Source organism: Lathamus discolor, chromosome 3 (genome assembly GCF_037157495.1).
Source record: "Lathamus discolor isolate bLatDis1 chromosome 3, bLatDis1.hap1, whole genome shotgun sequence".
Lineage (NCBI taxonomy): Eukaryota > Metazoa > Chordata > Aves > Psittaciformes > Psittacidae > Lathamus > Lathamus discolor.
Genome location: NC_088886.1, coordinates 46,829,789 through 46,850,366, shown reverse-complemented (window position 1 = coordinate 46,850,366; position 20,578 = coordinate 46,829,789). Strand labels below are relative to the sequence as shown.

Here is a 20,578-nt window from a genome sequence, read left to right as displayed (position 1 = left end):
GCACAGCACATACCACTTGTGCAGTCATAAAACACATCATACAACTTCACCCGCTGTCTTTACATTTCTACATAGTAAATTCCTTTGCACTTGTGATAAATAGAAGTGGTCAAGTACAGGTCTATTAAGAGGATACACGTCAGAGTATCATGCAGACAGCTTGCAAAATACACATACTAAAAGATCACTCGTAAAATTGTTGATGTTAAGCACGAAAATAATTACCTCATTCCATTACAGTACTGTGTCGAAAGACGGAATAAGCAGCATTATCTTATTCCTAATAGAACAGATTATAACAACTAATTAAGTTAAAAAAATTCAGGCACCAAATGAATTATCCTGCAACACAGAACAGTATCTATATAGAGTGCTCTCCTTAATATACTACAAGACCAGCTGCAGTGCAACGTTTTTCCATTTCGGATTGTGAGCATCTCGTTACATTTCAAAGCCATCTCTGATGTTCCAGCCTCACAGGACAGAAGCATTTTCTACCGGCCTTTACAGGAAATCGTAACACAGAACAGAAATTTACCAAGAGGCAAACCCACTGTCTTATTACAGCTACCTCGAAGGTAAATGTTCAACACACAGATTATGCTACCGCAATCCACTTTTACAGTGATGATGAAAGTCCATATTTTAATGTGGGCTTCTCTCACTGTGCAAAAATTGGAATCAGTGGCCAGTGAAACATTACCCTCTACCACAGGAGTCGCTTAGCTCTATTTTAGAGCTCCATTAATTAAATTATCTTCTGCAAATTGTTTTAAGTGTGCAATGTACTGTTTCAGTCTCCCACATTAAATGAGAATTTCAAAGAATTAAATAAGAAAGCTTATTTTAAGCAACCAGCAGAGGGCCCGATGGCCTTCTAATAAAATTATAACAAAACCGTACTCAATACATTGTAGGGAAACTTTGGCTCAGTCTCCTCAAGATAACACATTTCTGTTACAGCTTCTTCTGTATGTACTTTTTAACTTCATAAAAGGGAAAACACAACGCATTAAACATCGTGATCCTGTTCTGCTCCTAAATCACAGCGAATCTCTCCAATTATCTTCCAGGTGGGGGCAACAGTAAGCCAGTTTCCTTTTAGTTGCGAATGTGTCCTTCTGCACTAGGGAGCACCCAAACTTAGGTGCGCTCCCAACCGAGGTGCCGAGGAGCGGGGCCGCCAGGCTCGGAGCCCCAGCTCCCCGGGGAGGCCCTTCGAGGTGTCTTTGCTAGAGACGCATACTGCCCTCCCTCCCTCCCTCCTTCCATAGCGGCCCCTCGCCCCTGCAGACCATCCCCACCACCTGGGACTGTGCCAGAGCCGCGGGGCTGGCCTGGCTCCAAGACACACCGTGTCACCCTGCCCGGTGCCTGGGCGCCGCCGCTGCCCGGGCAGGTCCGTTACCGCCAGGACAGTCATGACCTGGCCCGTGTCCGGGCTAGCACTGATCAGACAAGGGGAACCTGCGAGCAGGGCCGCGGCCCAACCGCTCCTGCCACACAGGGCCGCCCGCTCCCTCACAGCGGCCCGCGGGTGCCCTTACAGCCCGCTGCTCCGCTCTGCTCGCCCATCCCAGCTCAGACCCTCATCGCCCGCCGCCGCCCGGCCCGGCCCCGCTCCGCTCCGCCGGTGCTACGTGTCGCTCCTGCGGGCGACCGCCGCCCGGCCCCGCGGGGTGCCGTTGGCTGTCGCCCCGCCGGTCGCCCCCGCCGCCTCGGGCCGGTACTTGAGCCAGCAGATGAGCCATGTGACGACGACGGAGAAGAGGGCGAGGATGCTGGCCACCGACAGGCAGATGGGCCCCACCGGCGACGGCGAGGCCGAGGCGCCGGGCCCGGCGTCGCCACCGTACTGGTTGACGAAGATGAGGCCGGTGAAAAGCAGCACCACCATGGAGAGGAAGGAGACGACGACGCACACGCAGCCGGCGCTCAGCGCTGCCCGTTTGCAGCTCTGGCAGCTCTCGTAGCCGCCGCCCGAGGAGCGCGGCCCGGCCCGGCCGCCGGAGGGCTGCGAGACGAGGGCGGCCGCCGCCTCCCTGGCGCGGGGCGGGCGGCGGGGCGGCAGCGGCGGCAGGCTGTCCTGGGGAAACGGGTCGCGGGCCCGCAGCTGCGGCGGGCAGGCGGCGGCCAGCTTGGTGTTGACGGGGAGGCCGTGGACGCGGTGGTCGGGCAGCGCCGTGCGGTGGCGGCAAAGCGGGCAGGCCAGGGAGCCGCCGGCCGGGCGGCCGGGCCCGGGCGCCGGCTCATCGCTGGAGGGCTGCTGGGCAGCCCGCAGGTGCAGCTGGCTCAGGCACTCCTGGCAGAAGGTGTGCAGGCACTCGAGCAGCTTGGGCGCCCGCCGCTCCAGGTCGAAGTAGTTGTAGCAGATCTTGCACTCGTAGTCCTCGTAGCTGGGGGCGGCCGCCGCCGCCTCATCCTCCCGCCGCCCGCCCTGCCCTACGCCGCCCTTCTGCGCCGGCTCGGCCATAACATCTCGCCGGAGCAGGGCACAGGAAGCCGCGGAAAGGCGGAGAGCCCGCGGCCGCGCCGCGCCTCCAGGCGGGCGCGGAGCCGGGGGCAGCCGCGGCCCCGCCGCCTCCTGGCAGCGCCCGCGGGCTGCGGCACGGGCCGGCGGCAGGCGGGGGGAAGGGAGCGAGGCAGGGCGGCCGCCTCCTGCCTGCGCCGCCCGCCGCGCCGGCGGCTGCCGGGGACTGCTGGCGGCTGCTGGCGGCTGTCGCGGGCGGGGGGCGGGATCGGCGCCGCCCGCCCCCGGGAGCTGCCGCCGGTGCGGGGCCGTTGTGCCGGCGCGGCCCTCCGCTTCCCGGGGCCGCCGGAGGGGCGACCGCGGTGCTCGTAGGTGGGAGATGCCGGGAGGCTTCTTAGTCCTGACTTGCGCTTTTGTCACCGTTCTATTGACTGCACGGTTTGTGAGGGTTCCCCAGTGTGATTGTGCTCCGGGGTTACAGAACATGGCTGGGCAGCGAACGCGGCTGCTCAAGGGTTAATGTGGCAGGTTAACATCCGTTCAGTGCGCTGCTAACATGTATTTCTTTTCGTAAAGAGCCTTTTGTGCACGGTGACTTTCTTTCATTATGCACAGTGAAAATAAAAGGTATTTTGTTCTGGAAACCAGAGGCAGAAGTAGCCCCTGATGTTTTTATTTATCTACTGACATGGCTACCAGATGGAGAGCTTTTGCCCAGTTTGATGAAAAGCAATCCAAACAATAAAGTGTTCATAGCTTCTAATGTCATATGCTAAACAATCAGGTGGATTTCACTAAATCCAGTTCTGCTCTGTCACATTAGGGAAGTCTGGAGTAAATCCATTATCTTCAGCTGTAGCACAGGCCATAAAAGTAATTATTTATGTGTAGTTCTGAAAATGCACTTGCAGGTGGGAATGGTTCTAGGCTGGAAAGGCCCAAGCTTCAGGCACACTGCATCATGATGCTAGAGATGCATCCTGGGAGCATCAGCTCTGGACTGAGCTGTCTCTGCTAAGGTATTTCCCTCTTGCTGTCTGACATGCTGTATCTGGTATGCTTCACTGCAAGTACTAGGGGAGGCTCCCTCTTCCCAGCATTGGGTCTTTCTTCTGTGTGCTAGGACTTTGTTCTTGAGACCCGAGTATTCTCAAAGATCCAAGCCAAACAGGGAAAGTGCCAAACAGGACTGACCTGTTGGAAAGATGAAAAGGTACATACTGCTGAATTGTGTTGGCAGATCTGAAGATTGTCTGCAAATTGTTGAACAATAAAACTAACAAAAAGGGAGTGTCCTCAAAGTTTTTTGGCTTAGCATAAACCTAAATAATGGGATAAAGTCAAACAGAGAAGAGTAGGACGTAGATGTTCGCTGTCCAGGGAGCCAGATCTTTTTTGCAATTTATCCTAGGAGATAAAGTCTGTTAAAAATCTAGGTTCAGACTCCAAAAAGAAGACAAAATGACGCTTGCTGTCACTGCCCGCAGTGCACAGCTACTTTGGCATGCAGAGCCAAAAAAATCACCCCTTTTTGAAAGCCCACAGCAGTGTGCAACCTTAGAGCTAATCTGCCCTGTCACGTGGGGGACTTTTCCCAGTACTGTGTATCATCCCTGATGAATTTGGACAATTTTCATCCGTCTGACTCTGGTATCTTCCAGACTCTGGTATCTTCCATTTTTTACACTAAATCTCATCTTATTTGCTCAGATATTCTTAAATGTATGTTTCTGGTAGTTTGGTTTGTCTCGCCCCTTTTCTTGCTACTGTTTCCCAGTTAATATAATCTTCCTATTGAATTAATTAATTGTTCAAAGTATATGTCACATTAGCACAGGCGCCGCCCTTGTTAAAACCGATAGCTGATATTATTGCCACTTTCATAACCCTACAACTTCCAGTTATTTCTCAAAACACGTGGAAGTCCTTAGATCCAAGCAAATCTGAATTAATTTTTCAAGTCCAATTTTCTGACGCACTGTATCAAATGCTTTAATAAGGTCCAGATACATCAGCTGCTTTTCTGGTTCAAACTGCTTTGCCCCTGTCTTTTGTGTTCTGAGTTTCTTATCTGATTTGTATCTGCCTTGAGGTCAACTGAAACTCCACCTAATAAGTATATGAAAGTCAGCGTTGGGAAGCTTCCTGTAATTCTGGCATGAAAACTACACAGAATATAGAAGGCAAAGTTGAGCATAACTAAAAAATAATAAAAAATAAACATGCTAAATATGACATTAGATTAAAATTTACCTTTTTGATAAAACTAAGAATGAGAAAAACTGTTGTGTAGTCACAGAAACCTCTTTGGTCATCATTACCCCTGTGAGCACAGCGCTGTAATAACTAGATCCTGCACAAGCAAGGTTGTCTTGTGGACTATGGGGTCCCTAGAGAACGTTATCTAATAGGACATGTAAGCTGCATGGTCCCCATGCCTTGAGAGATGCTGCTTTTTAGGATGGAAGGGTGCAACTCCTATTTACCTCTTTGTGTATCTAGTGGCACTTACGGTTCTGGCCTTACCCTTTATCTAGCACAGGAGCTCATGTTATGACACAGCAAGTCAGTTCATGGAGACAATCCAACTTAATGCTCTTTACTTTATTAGTTTTTCTGCTGGGACAACTCAGCCAAGCAGGGTGCTGCCTGGGTCCATGAGGTCTGCAGCCAGTCCAGGGAAAAATGCCAATGGCTGTGTGGTAAGGAGAGAAAACGAGGCTGAGACCACAGTGACAGTGATTTATGTACACTTACCTTACTATGGAACAAAGCCACTAACGATTTCAGTCCTTTTGCCTTAATGCAGCATCGTGTCGTGTATGACGGGATATTACAGTCCAGAGCGAGGCTTGAAAGGCTGCTGTGATAACCTGAAGAATAAGCTGTGTTCTTGTATCTGGTGGCAGCCTATCTGTGTAGGACAGTGTTCAGCTGTAGCTCTCAGGGGATTTGCAGTTCACTGGGCAGGGTGTTTTTGCAACACATGCTCCTACTCCCTGTGACATGGTGGCATGGTCCTCCTTTGCTTGGCCCAGCAGAGTACTTTGCGTGGAGTTAGTGGCTTCTTGGCTGGAGTCCTGTGGTGATTGACTCCATGATTCTTCACATGGAGAGAGGAGATATTTCCTCAGATTTTTAGGAGTATTGTGTTTCAGAATATCCAGACATGTTCTCTCTTTTAGTCACTTTAATTACAATGGGTATTTGTTCTTTGGGTTGTCAGCTTGTAGAATTGTTCTGTAGTGGGAAAGATGTATTAGTTATTGTAAAAAAATCCCAAACCCTGAAATGCAGCTGAGAACTGAGCCGATTCTGAGGGCTGACTTTTGGCTGAACCACTATCAGAGATTTTGGATGTTATTCAGCAGAAATTGTGTTACGAATTCTGAGCAAAAGTGGCAAATGACCTTTACGAAATACACATTTTTCAACTTAAAATAATAATCCTTGTGGCTGGTAAGAATTGATTTTCAGTGTTTTAAATACTGGGCCTGATTCACCCAGTGCAGTGTGCCAATTTTATGCTCGTGTAGGGCTTAATCTAAGAGGAGCTGTAACAATGTAAAATGAATATCTCACCAATGAGACAAGCGCAAAACCTTGTAGAAGAATCCTTCCTTTTTCATAAGGGACATGCTGGAAGACATCCCTGTAGCAATATTATTGTGTTTAGCTGTTTTAATTCTTCAGAATGTCTGTGTTGCTGAACAATAGGTTTATTTAATGAAATTTGACATCTTCCTTTTTATTTACAGGTAAGAAGAAAGTTCTCACTGATGGATGGGCAGGATGGGAGTGGATCCGATGCCAGCCCTTTCACAGTAAAAAAGTTAATCCTCCTGTTTTAATCTTATGTTTTCTGTATATTTAAACAATTCAATAGCTTATTTAGGACTGACACAAAGGCCATTGAAGTCAAACAGCTCTCTGAGTCCTTGTGGTTTAATATGCTGTTTCATTTGTTATCAGAAACTTTCTGACAGTATTTTGATATTGGAAGATTTTTACTTTTATAAAAGCCTACTTATTGCATGACTTTCTGGAGTACACTAAGTAACTAAGCCTAGAGCTCGTTTGGTAAATGTTTAGAAAAGAGGATTCTCCTGGTTTGCATCCCTCCACTCAAATTTATATATACAAGTTTTATTCTCCAACCCCATTTCCACTCACTTTTGAGGGCTGGAAAAAGCTGTGCGTCATTTTTATGCCCTATCATTGCATTGTAGGATACTGCAACATCATCTTCTTCATGGTAACATATTTCATATAATGTATTTCTGAATAATTTATAATTAAAGTGCTTTTTTACCTTTTCTGCCTTGGAGCTACCATCAAAGCTATTGCATGTGTGATCTATTGCATTCAGTACAGAAGGAAATGTTAATTTTCAATAATATTAGCAGACCATTTCAGGGGGCTGAAAAAGGAGAGAGAGCAAATTACAATTATGAGCAATTCCACCTTAGTCATAGCTGTGTACAAAATATGTCATTCTCTTAATGTACATAGTAGGAAAGATGCAGAGGTAGATGCAGAGGTACAATATTTGGTGCCCCTTTCCTTCCAGAAAACCACTTTTTGCATTGTAGCTGCTAAATATGGTCCTATTTCAGTCTCAGGCAATGTTTCAGGCAATGAGGAATGTGTGAAAGACAGTGCCTTCACTGACCACTCACTTTTGTGGGTGAGGTCTCTGCTTTCTTTTTTCTTCTAGGTTAAGCTTTAAGCTTCTCTTCCTCACACAGTGGTGACCTGCAGCCCCAAGCACAGGCACGCCTTGTTGTCATCCATCTGATGCCAAATTATGCAACAGGTTTATTTGCAATAAAAGGGCGAGGGATGCAGGCTTAAAGCTGGGAAGGACTACATCATTTCTGGTGGGAATAGTTTCTGATTATTCCCATCCATTCTTTTCCATAATCATGTGGTTTCAGCACATCCAGAACAGCTGCATTACTAGCTTTGGTTAGGAAAAGATGAGTAACCATTTTAAATTGTGAGGGTATATCCACTAGTGCAATATACTTCTCAAATACCCAAAGTTTAACAGCAATGAGGAGCATTACCAGAGACTTGCTATCCAGAGCAAACTCATCTCAGAAATGTTATTTAAGCTGATGGCAGACGTGGGCTAACTCAGCGGTTCAGGCAGAGGTGAGTTCAGTATTGCCTGCGCAGACCTATGTTTAATCTAGCTAATGGGAGTATTAAGATCAATCCTCTGGGGTCCAGAGCTGTGCACCCCTTGGGTCCATTGGGCTATGCTGTGTGGCAAAGTGCAGCTGAGGGATCCTGCATCTCTCTTGCGTATGGCACTTTATTAACAGCTCCCTGAAGCAGGAGCTGTGTTTCTGTGTTAGGGCAGATCTGCCTTGGGTGTTTGCAGGGGTTTAATTAATCTCATAGAAAACAGTATTTAAATTGGTGCAGTCTTGCAGGTTGTTTGCAGCTTTAGGAACAAATATATTTTTATAAAATTTAACTTCTACTAAGCAAACTGCACTTCTTTGGACCCTTTGCTGATGATATAATTGAGAAAAGAATCCAGGAATTGCACTGATTTAGCTATTTTAACAATAGTTAAATAGCAAATGAGAGAAAACCTCAGAGAAATCCTTTGTTTTGGCTAGCACCGTGTTTTATGCATGCCACAGTAATAGTGAAAATTGAACTTGACACTGGGTGCTGATTTAGGTAACAGTGTGGGGCTGGCAAAGCTTGTTTGGGCTTGCTTGGTGCACATGCTTGCCACAGCAGCCTCCGCAAAGAGACAGATCTCAGCAGAGCAGGGCATTTTGGGATGTGGGATGCTGTGTCTCGTGTGGCACCTTGGGGCTTAAAATTAGCTGTGGTATGGCTAAGCTGGATTCATTAAAGCAGCTTTGTGAGAAAATACAGCCAAAATTAATAATTACTAATAATGGTGATTAGAGTAATTAGTGAATACCAGCATGGTAATTTGCTCTTGGGCAGTTGCTTCCTGCTACCAAAATTGTCCTTGCAATGTACTAAGAAAGAAAAGCTATTCCTGTATGGAGCCACTTTAGATTATTTAGTGCTTTGGGAGCTCAGTTTAAAATGCACAGTACAGATTTCAGTTACTGTTTTTAGTATTGGATTGTCACTGGTAATGTTGAGTTAAAACAAGGATGGTTATCTCTCAAGTAAAATCCTGATCCAGCAAAGCTGGTAAGAATTTTTCATCAGTTTCAAAGGGGGCAAGTTTTAATCCTTGATAATGACTTGTTTGGTTTTTTTTTAAAGACAGGTTGGAAGCAACTGAACGACTACTGCTGCTCAGATGGCAATATTGTGTGTATGTGCTTAAATCGGTTTTATTCAGAATGAGAAATAGGTTAAGGGCTTGGGGATTTTTGGATTCATACTATTGCATGTGTTCAGATAAGAAAATTGTAATTTTTGTTTTGTTTGAAGTGAGCGCATGGACTTTCTTTAGGTTGTTGTGGTTTGGGGGTTTGTGTCGTGGTTTGTTGGTTTGTTGGTTTGTTTGTTCAGACAAACATTAATGTCTTCACACAAGAAAGAAATTTAAAAATCAGTTGACGTGAACCTTAAAGTCCACAGAGGAGCCAAGCCTCTGCTATTGAAAGAGGTATCAGTCAGAAAAGCAAACCAAGTGTTAGGGGTAAATTAGGAACAGTTACAGACCAAAAGAGAAAACATAATTTTGCCACTGTATCAATCATGTACTGAGCAGCTGTTGCACTTCTGCTCCAGGGAAGAGCAAGAAAGACCAAGGATTGGGAAGAGTTTCCTTAAGAGGGAAACCCATTGAACCAGGACTCCGCAACCTCTGGAAGAGGCAGCTTAAAGAGGATACAATAGCAGTCTAATTGACTCTGCTGAAAAAGCCAAGTGACTCAAGACACGGCAAACAGATCTCCAGCATTATAAGGGGACGGAGACTGCAAAAGGGGATGCTGCCAACTTCTGGACTTGCCCCTCCAAGGGTGACTGTAACTCTAGAAGGAAAGGGTTATCTGATTTGTTACTTGGCATACTCCTGCTGTATAGTCTGTTCTGCTGGCCCCCTCATTTTCATAATATTGGAAAGGAAGATGAGAAGCTTTCTTCTAATGGGTTGATTAGATATTAAATATTTTGGAGCAAGACCAACTAACAACTGGGATGTCGTTCTGATGGGGATGAGAACTCAGGATGTTACATTTGGAGAGAAAACTCTGCAATTAGCTAAAAATACGGTTCCAGCTGAGTCAAGAAAGAGATTCCTTCATCCTAATTTGAAACCTAAATTACTTTAATGAAAGTATATGGTTCCTGAGTTTTATGAGTGAGAATAATTGAAAAAGATTAAATTGCCGTTTTTTTGTTCACAGTTGTTTTCCCCACAAATATATGGACTAAATTTGTACTCCTAGTAGTGAATGCCAATTTGGAAGAATTCCACTGGATTCATTGCAATTGCTGTAGTTGCACCTTCCTTAGCAAGTACAGAATCAGGCCCTGCGTGCATAATTTTTCCACTTTCAGACCTGAGGGAATAAAATTGGAAGCCAGGCTGAGGTCCCATTCCAGATCAAGTCTTTCATATGCAGATTATAAAATCAGTGAAAAACAAACTTGGTTTGGCAGTTACTTTAAAGGAGACCTTTGTATGATGTTATCAGCAACAGAAGAGGCAATTTATTCTTCACGCTAGATACTGTCATGTATCTTATGTTGGGAGATGTGATCTAGACTGACTGGGTTTTGTGTAGAGAGAAAAATACTGTATTTAGGAGAAATTTTTTTAGGACCACTTAATATCTTTGGAAACACTTCTGCCCTCAAAAATCTCACTGCAAAATCTTAGAGAAATATTTTTACCCAATGTATTTAGATCAATATTTTTGTTTGATTTATTTCTGTAGTCTTGCCTCATTGACTGTCTGAGGCTTCAAATAAGATTTCAGAAGCTTATCCAAAGTTTCTATATTAATTCTGCTACAAGTATGGACATTGAGTTTTAGTTGTATTTTGGATTTATAGATGGAAGGAAGCACCCCAGGAACGCAGCTTCTCTCAGCTCTTGCACTGCTAGGGACCTCAGACTGTTAAGTTTTTTAAAAACCTGGATTTCTCTTCAGCCATTGCCAGGAAAGCGGCTAACCAGACGATGCATGGTCAACAATCATAGTGAAAAGATCTGTAGGTACTGCTGTTGACTTTCAAAAGAATGCATATTCCCCAAATGAGCAGAAATAGATCGAGATAACAGGGTGAGCATGGATGTCTTCTTTAAAACAACCAATGGATGCTGTCAACTTAGTGTCTGTGCAAGGGCCACAGGTCAGGATGTTGCAATAACACCCACCCTCCCCGTCAGAGAGGGAGCTTCTGTCAGGTGTGATCTTTGATGACATCTGATATTCAACTTGATTCTATTTTTACTAAAATAGCTAAAAGTATTTTTTACTAAAATAATTAAAAATAAGGATTAATAAAGTAGTTGTACAGAGAGTTGATACAGTTTGCTTTGAGGGGAGATGAAAAAGCATGGCCATGTTTCCCTCCTGCAAAAACAGTTGAAAATGCGTGCCATTTGGTGCCATTTCAATACATTTCAACAGCAAAATGTTTGCTCTGAGAGCAAGCCATAGTAGAAAATGACTCCTACTATGAATTATTAGGGTGAAGGATCAATTATGACTCTGTTCTAAAGAGGCATGAGGGAACCGCCCAGGCAAGCCATCTCCTCAGGCTGACTGCGTCTGAATTCAGCGATGTCTCCACAAAGAGGTCTGTAAGTCCAAGGCAGCCCTTTATTTCTGTCTTTCATATGATCCCTTTTCCTTCCTTCCTTCCTTCCTTCCTTCCTTCCTTCCGTCCGTCCGTCCATCCCCCAGACACACATTTTTAAGTGCTTGCAAACTGTTCAGAAAGCAAGGGCAGGACAGTCTGAAGCTCTGGAAGGATGCTGGTCACACCTGAAAGAAATAGTAACCTCAACTTCACTTATGCAAATGTAAGAACTGCAGTACCCTTGCTTCATCAGCAGCTGAGTATTAATTGCTAGAATCAGGGCAAATTCCCAGAATATAAGTGTTTTCTTACCGCCCTGTACATTATTCCATAGCTTCCAGTGTTTGAAGTGGATTACTTTTATTATATCTAATGAATCAAAGCAAATGCTGTCAGACCTCCTAATGACTGTTTCTATCTACTCTACCATAAAAAATGTACTTATGCATCCTTCTTGGTTTACTTCCAGTCAATCAATGTCAAAACATTGACATATGGGTGTGGGATTCTTTGCTGTCTTTAAAATAGGACCAATGGCATTAAGGTTTGTCATGTAAATAGTAGAAATAAAGCAAAAAAACAAGAACTATTTATGGTTTTAGGATGACATCTGTAATGTGGGTGGCAGTAGAATGAAAAGTAGAGATTTTCAGAGCTCTTCATAATTGAATGAATTGACTGAGCATGTATTTTTTTTGTGGCTTAAAAAGTGTTAGTTACCCAAAGTTCATGCATGCAAACTAAATAAATCTATGAACTAAAGACAAAGATATGTCCTGGCTGCACTAGCCTCAATCCATTTAATTGCTCATTTTCCACTCCCAACCTTCTGTCTCTGGACTGTTAGCTTCCAAACAGACCTTTTGCTGAAATTCATAAATTACCTGGGGAAAAAAAGGATTTAACAAGTCATGAGCTCTCAGCAAAAGCCACTGTTGCCCTTCTCAGGGTATTTTTTTTGGCCGAGTCTCTGTGGGGATTGAACAATCCTCATGTCCAGGTTAACTGGCACTGGCAATGTCCAGGTCCATACTGCAGGTAAACAGAGTTTAGAGGAAAGAAAAACACCCTCAGTCTGCTGCATTCCTAACCAGTGTTTGATAGCAGTGACTCATGCTGGCATAAAGCAGCGATAAGCATCTAGAAAACTGTGCTGCAGATTCAAAGATGATGGCAGGAGGTTTCATACATGGAAGGTGTCACTAAGGAGAAGCTATCAAGGGGCAGGGTGGAGGAGTACCTGGCTTTAAAATTCATCCCCTGCTATGAACAGGATGAAGAACCACAGAAAAATGTGCATCACACAGAAAGCATTCAAAAATGGTCTCTGCCAGGGCAAGATAAACCACTGCTCCCCAGCACTAGTGAGTATAAGTTACTTTTCCACCAGAAAAGGTTTATGGTTAAAATCAGCAGCTCCTTTCCGATCGTTTTTGCTCAGTTTTGTATGTGTGGGGTGTGAGTGGCCTATTAACATCTGACTGCTGAAAGACAGCACACCCTTCTGCTTCCTTCTGCACACATGGGCTCAGAGCAAAACCAACCTTTCTAGAGTAATACCTTGCTTCAAAGGCAAGGAAATTGTAAAAAGTGGGGTATTATGTGGTATTCAGTAATTGGTACTTGAGAACTGTCATGTTGTCACTGGTTTTTCACATGCTGAATGAGGGTTTGCTCAAGAGGGCATGCCAGGAGTTGTCTCAGAATAAAACAAGCAAAGAGAAAGAATGTTTGTTCAGCTGAGCCCTTCCAGCAGTGCCCATGTATCCGTAGCAAAGGTGTGCTATCAGACTGGCCATTTCCAGGACAGCTGGTTGTAACGATCTATGATCTGGTCACCGCCAGCAAAGACCCTTCCAGTTGCTGTTACAAGAGTGATTTACAGAGGCTGCTGAATTCTCTTGCTTTTGTCATCTCTTCAGCCCAGGCGCTCACTGACTGCTATAAGCAGAGATGCACAGGGCAGCAGCATGGGAGCCACTGTAAAAAGAAAAAAGCTAGAAACCCTTTCCGTGCTTTCAAGTACATCAAGGCAAAACTCAACCCAAGGGAAAGAGTTTTCACCATTTTAATCCTAGACTGCTGTTGAGACAATCAGATTTTTTCCCCCAGAGGGCTAGTATATGGTATTGTAAATAAAATCAGACCCCCTAGTCAACTCTAATGATAAAGCTTTAAAGATTCAGAGGGGTTAAGTTTTATATTTAAAGACAGCATTATTAATTTCTCTTCTGCTCTCATTTCCCAAAACACTGAAGCAGCCAAAGTATTGTATAGCCTACAAATAACCAGAAACGTTGAGAACACCTCTAGGAATTTCACGGTAGATGTGCGTGCAATTGAAGTGTCCAAGTGATATGGGGAAGAATAATTATTTAAATGACATGCTAACCATTGCTGGAAATTAGCAATCCCATTTCAAGCAATGCAAATCATAAGCAATTACATAGCATTATCTGGTTACTTACGCTGCAAACAGAAAAGTTAATTATTCCTACCCAAGACAGCAGCCGCAGCTTCAGCACATTCTCTTGCATTTTCAGAGATGCTTTCATCTTTCCAAGTTCTAAAATTCACTTTGTTTTTCATTCATACTCTCTAAAACGGAAAATATGACCACATATATATATAAAAATCAAGAATTTTATGATAAAGCTATATGAGAATTATAAAAATCTGGGTCTACAATTAAATTTTATTCCTGTGCCTAAAGTTATGGGAATTTGGACCATAAAAGACTGATATATTTAGCATGTACTGTTTGCTGGAGCTTTGTATTTTTAAGACCATCTGTGCAAAGACAATCAGTTATGTGTTCAGTGTGTTGAGGGCTGTGGAGGTATTAGAGAAACATGTACCAATCTTGCTATACTGCTCAGTTAAACTAACAGAGACATTTGCATAGAAAACATCTTCTCATTGTCTGAAAAGGCATAAAAAACATGTGGCTTGAAACCCATTACAGCTGTGTGGACTCCTGTTGTGCCAAAACAACCTGTTTTTTTGTTGTTGCATCTCAAATGGAGATGAGAGAGGCAATGAGAATTGTACCTATTCATGGCCTTGCATTGATGATGCAAGACCATTCCGACAAAACTTTGTGATTCTTTCTTTATTGACCTGTGTTGCAAACAATCCTTTTCTTCAATGACCAAACAATGATTTTCTTCAAAATAAATTTTATTTGAGTTTTGATATGCATTATATCAAAAGCAAAATATTCAAGTGCTTGTGAAACCCATAGTCTGTCATGCATTGGTTTTGAAGGGCACCTTCTACAGAACTTTGCCATCTCTTCACCAGCCTTCACAATCGTCAGTTCTTTCAGCTAAGCAAAGAAAGCTCCATTTTGTTCCTTGTGAGGTTAGTGGGTGGTTGGGTCTGACATTCAGTATGAAAGTCTCAGATCAAAAATAATGTGCTCGGTAATGTGTCAACTAAATAAAGCAAAAATATAAGATTCTTATAAAAAGAGTACTTGGAACTTTTGGTATTAAAACATATAAATTGTAATGGTTTCTTTTGCACTATAAGCAGTGAAAAACACAAATTGCCAAAAAAAAAGGTGAAGATGAAAGTAAAGAGTTGGGCTGCAGGTATGTCGAGAAAATTATGAAAGATAATGAAAACACAGGAGATGAAGCTAGGAAAGAAAATTTGTTTAAAACGTGTTTAAATACAGTGTGCCATGGTACTGATGAGTTGTTGGGATTTCTGTCTTCGCTGCATGGACAAAGGATCTCTGCATCTAGCCAAAAGAGTCTTCAAATAGTGAAGAACAGGGGTCGCAGCAAAAACTGTAAGTTGAGTCCCAAGCTTCCCTCTGGCAAAGCCCACATACCATCATCAAGTCCTGTGGTCCCAGGTCACAGTGTGCTGGTGTTTGTAGCTCTACTCTGACAAATCCTCATCACCCCTCCAGCTATTAGGAAGTCTGTACCGCTGGTACCAGAAACATAATGAGGTGGCTCTGTGGCTACTCGGCTTCATTGGAGGCTTCAGTTTGTCTATGCTCATGTCATCTCAGTCTGGAATGTTGCAGGTCTGACATTTTTGTGTAAAGCTAATTAACTGCTGCTGCCTCAAAAGGCCATCAGCTGAAGGAACACTTGTACAATCTTCTGCAGTGAAATGTGGTTGCTGTCTGTAGAGCTACAGTGAAAGCTGTGTTTGTATTTGTTCCTCCAGACCCATTCGCTTAGCTTACAATTCAAAACAACGACTTTGGCTGTCAGGATTGCAAACTCACGCTGGCATCCAAAAACTGAGCTGTGTTCTCCTAGCTTCGTTATCCACCCCCAGTCATGGAATTTGTTGTTCGCTTTTATCTTTGTTGATGCTGGAAGCAAAATCATCCACCATCATGACAGTGACACCCATTGCTGTTAAGGAAATGCCTTCAGCAGAAGGCACTATTTTCAGCTTTCTCTAAAGTTATCCTTTTTATGCTCATCGTTCACATGTATCCTCTGCCCAGAGGTCATTTTCTTCCCTTGTGAAAATGTAGCTGAATGATGACCCGGTATTAGTGAGATATTTTGGTCCTAGATGAGGTGGTTTCACCATTAAAGCTTTAAAACCTTTTTTTTTTTTTTTTTTTTTTTTTTTTTTTTTGCAGCTGGGCAGTTTATAAGTAGCTTCATTTGACACTCTTAGAAAGCTGCACATCTAGTCCTTTGCAGTGATATTGCTTCCACTGGTATTACAGAAAACTGGCTTTCTAAATGCCAGAAAATCTGTATGAGCCACTGCCCTTGTTTTGGCTGGGATAAAGTTGATTTTACTCTTAAACCATGACAGCCACACAAAGTGTGAGACAGCTCTTGGATCTTTCATTTGTTTATTATTATTATTATTATTGTTATTATTACTTTTCTATTAAATCAAATCTTTCAAGGAGCCAAATCCAGAGTATTTTTCTTGGCCACTAGAAGTAATGTGAGGTAGCTCTCAGGAAAAGGTGGTTAGGGCATTCTTCCGAAGGAGGAATAGAAGAGGAATGATTCATACTCTTGCTTTGAGCAAGAATAAACAAGTTGTTCCATGAGCAGTACAAATGATAAAACAAGCTTCCTGTAGATTGTTGTTCCATGTCACTAGGCGCTTTCCACTGTGGAAGTTAAGTTAGTCTTCTGCTCCAATTCTCTCCTGAAACACTTCATCCTCTTTGTGGCCCAAACACCTCCTAGTGACGTGTCATGGTCCTTCCTATGATCAGCTATTCCATTCTGGAAGTACCTCTATTTCCCTCTTCCCAGTTCCCCATAACCACACTGCTGTGTCCTGCAGCCATGCCTGTACCTGTTAGCTACTGGATAGGCAAGGGGTGGAATTGCCAGCAACACACCTGTAATTAAGTGTGTCTAGAGTGGGGCCATCAGGCAGCCAAATTGTGTTGTCTGCTACTCCACTGCTGTTTCTCCCTAAAACCACAGGACTGGAAATCTGGGAAAACCTCTGCTCCCATAGTTAATGTGACTAGAACTTGCCAGATGCTTAAAAAACTGGTGGAGGGGAGGTGGTAGATGCAGATTGATCATTATCTTCCTAAGAAAATGCCCAAAAGCCAACAATGGGTTTTCTTTGTGTCCTCAACAGAACCTAAAATGTTTTTTCATTTCAGAAATCAGTTTATGTTAGGAATATAACTTTTCACAAATCACTTTCCTTAACAAAAGGGGTCACAGACGTCCATCATCTATTCCATCCATGTACCACTTATAGCTGCTCATGTTGATTCCAGGAGTGTTAGGCATCTTGCCTCTCCAAGTGTTCCCAAAAATCCCTTTTGCTGAATATTTGCACCCCTGGGTCCCTGAGCACCTGTAAAATGCTGCCACATGTCTCAGTCACCCTAAATTCTTACGAGCTGGATGCTCACATCCTCACTGAGGCCCAGTCACACTAGAATCACAGAATCATAGAATAGTTAGGGTTGGAAAGGACCTCAAGATCATCGAGTTCCAACCCCCCTGCCATGGGCAGGGACACCTCACACTGAACCATCCCACACAAGGCTTCATCCAGCCTGGCCTTGAACACCGCCAGGGATGGAGCACTCACAACCTCCCTGGGCAACCGATTCCAGGGCCTCACCACCCTAACAGGAAAGAATTTCCTCCTTATATCCAATCTAAACTTCCCCTGTTTAAGTTTTAACCCATTACCCCTTGTCCTGTCACTACAGTCCCTGACGAAGAGTCCCTCCCCAGCATCCCTATAGGTCCCCTTCAGATACTGGAAGGCTGCTATGAGGTCTCCACGCAGCCTTCTCTTCTCCACGCTGAACAGCCCCAACTTCCTCAGCCTGTCTTCATACGGGAGGTGCTCCAGTCCCCTGATCATCCTCGTGGCCCTCCTCTGGACTTGTTCCAGCAGTTCCATGTCCTTTTTATGTTGAGGACACCAGAACTGCACACAATACTCCAGGTGAGGTCTCACAAGAGCAGAGTAGAGGGGCAGGATCACCTCCTTTGACCTGCTGGTCCCGCTCCTTTTGATGCAGCCCAGGATGCGGTTGGCTTTCTGGGCTGCAAGTGCACACTGCCGGCTCATATTCATTTTCTCATCGACCAGCACCCCCAAGTCCTTCTCTGCAGGGCCGCTCTGAATCTCTTCTCTGCCCAGTCTGTAGCTGTGCCTGGGACTGCTCTGACCCAGGTGTAGGACCATGCACTTGTCGTGGCTGAACTTCATAAGGTTGGCATCAGCCCACCTCACAAGCGTGTCAAGGTCCCTCTGGATGGCATCCCTTCCCTCCAGCATATCAACTGGACCACACAGCTTGGTGTCATCGGCAAACTTGCTGAGGGCGCACTCAATCCCACTGTCCATGTCAGCGATGAAGATGTTAAACAAGACCGGTCCCAACACCGATCCCTGAGGGACACCACTCGTTACCGGTCTCCAGCCGGACATTGAGCCATTGACCACAACTCTTTGTGTGCAGCCATCCAGCCAGTTCTTTATCCACTGAGTGGTCCATCTGTCAAATTGATGTCTCTCCAATTTAGAGAGAAGGATGTCGTGTGGCACAGTGTCGAACGCTTTGCACAAGTCCAGGTAGATGACATCAACTGCTTTACCCTTGTCCATCAGTTCTGTAGCCCCATCATAGAAGGCCACCAAATTGGTCAGGCAGGATTTCCCCTTAGTGAAGCCATGCTGGCTGTCACCAAGCACCTTGTTGTTTTTCATGTGCCTTAGCATGCCTTCCAGGAGAATGTGCTCCAAGATTTTGCCAGGCACAGAGGTGAGACTGACTGGTCTGTAATTCCCCGGGTCTTCCATTTTCCCCTTCTTGAAAATGGGGGTTATATTTCCCTTTTTCCAGTCATCGGGAACTTCACCTGACTGCCATGATTTTTCAAATACGATGGCCAGTGGCTTAGCAACTTCATTCGCCAGCTCCTTCAGGACCCGCGGATGGATTCCATCAGGTCCCATGGACTTGTGCGCATTCAGATTTTGAAGATGGTCTCGAACCAGATCCTCTCCTACAGTGGGCCCAAGGTCTTCATTCTCACAGTCCCTGCGTCTGCCTTCTAAGACCTGGGTGGTGCAGTCAGAACCTTTGCCAGTGAAGACGGAAGCGAAGAAGTCATTCCGAACCTCAGCCTTCTCCAAATCCTGCGTAGCCAGTTCTCCCGACAGCTTCCTCAGGGGGCCTATGTTGTCCCTAGTCTGTTTTTTGTTTGCTACGTACCTGTAGAATCCCTTCCTGTTATCCTTAACATCCCTGGCTAGGTTTAATTCTAACTGGGCCTTAGCCTTCCTAACCTGGTCCCTAGCTTCCCGGACAACATCCCTGTACTCTACCCAGGCCGCCTGTCCTTGCTTCCATTTTTTATAAGCCTCTTTTTTCCTTTGAATTTTCCTCAGCAGCTCCTTATCCATCCAAGGAGTTCCCCTGGCCCTCCTGCTGCACTTCCTTCTAGTTGGGATGCAGCACTCCTGAGCTTGTAGCAGGTGATCACAGAATCACAGAATCCCAAGGGTTGGAAGGGACCTCAAAAGATCATCTAGTCCAACCCCCCTGCAAGAGCAGGGTAACCTACAGTACATCACACAGGAACTTGTCCAGGCGGACCTTGAATATCAACCAACAGTCTTGGGCCCCCCTGCCCTCCAGGGAAGTCCGGGGCAGTGAGCTTGCTGCACGCTCTTCTCACTGTCCTGGGGATCTCAAATTCGACCATCTTGTGATCGCTGCATCCAAGGCTGCCCTGGAGTACCACATTCTCAACGAGCCCTTCCCTGTTGGTGAGCACAAGGTCAAGCATGGCACCTCTCCTTGTCGACTCCTCTATTACTTGCAGAAGGAAGTTGTCTTCCACACAATCGAGGAACCTCCTGGATTGCTTGTGCCGTGCAGTGCCATCATTCCAACAGATGTCAGGGTGGTTGAAATCCCCCAGGAGAACAAGGGCCTGCAAGCGTGAGGCTTTTCCTGTCTGTCTGTAGAGTGCTTCATCCACAGGTTCCCCTTGATCAGGCGGCCTGTAACAGATCCCCACAGTAATGTCTCCCACGGCTGTTTTCCCTTTAACCCTGACCCACAAACTCTCTGTAAACTGCTCACACTAACCTAAGTGTTTGCCTGGAGAAGATTTAGGTAGAAGTTGGCTACAAATTATTGGTTCTATTTTAGTACTTGGACAGTAGTATAATGACAATGGGGAGACACAAGTATGTAGGTAGATCAGATAAATATTGACTTGTGGTTGACAAAGAGATGTTTTAAAATACCTACAGATTTCTGGCCCTGGCTGTGCACTTTCATTCCTGTTTTCCTGCTTTATGCTGTGTCTCTGGATGAGATCCTATCTCACTGGCATCAATGGCAAAACTCCCAGCCTGGCTCCACTGTCAGGGCTGGAATTTTACTTTTCAAAGTAATGTGTTCAAAACTCTTGTACTTATTGTCATATAGGTGGAAAAAAACAAGAATAAAATCATTTTGAAGACTCTTCTGTAACACAAGGAAAATAGCCCTGAAAAAAGTATGGACTGAACTCATCCAGTTCTGCTACTGAAGTCAGTCTATGTAGAAGCAATTAAGCAACATAAATACAATTCTGAACTGAAATTCCACACTTGTGGATGTTTCACTGTCCTGGTTTCATGGGGGGTAGAGTTAGTTTTCTTCCTGGTAGCTGGTGCGGTGCTGTGTTTTGGATTTAGTCTGAGAACAATGCTGGTGACACACCAATGTGTTAGTTGTTGCTCAGTAGCGCTTACCCTGATCAAGGACTTTTCAGTCTCATGCTGTGCCAGTGAGGAGGGACACAAGAAGCAGTAAAGAAGCAGAGACAGGACACCTGACCCAAACTAGCCAAAGGG

General features: G+C 44.8%; 1 protein-coding gene across 1 annotated transcript; it reads right to left on the bottom strand.

Annotated features, from left to right (window-relative positions):
• Positions 1 to 1,267: 1,267 nt before the first annotated feature.
• Positions 1,268 to 2,576, bottom strand: RNF228 (ring finger protein 228). The gene has a single exon (XM_065672673.1). The coding sequence runs from the start codon at positions 2,471 to 2,473 to the stop codon at positions 1,637 to 1,639; it is 837 nt and encodes a 278-aa protein (XP_065528745.1). The 5' UTR covers positions 2,474 to 2,576; the 3' UTR covers positions 1,268 to 1,636.
• Between the last annotated feature and the right edge of the window lie 18,002 nt (positions 2,577 to 20,578).

Coding starts and splice junctions, on each gene's coding strand:
- RNF228 (XM_065672673.1), bottom strand. CDS start 2,473: ATGGCCGAGCCGGCGCAGAAGGGCGGCGTAGGGCAGGGCGGGCGGCGG.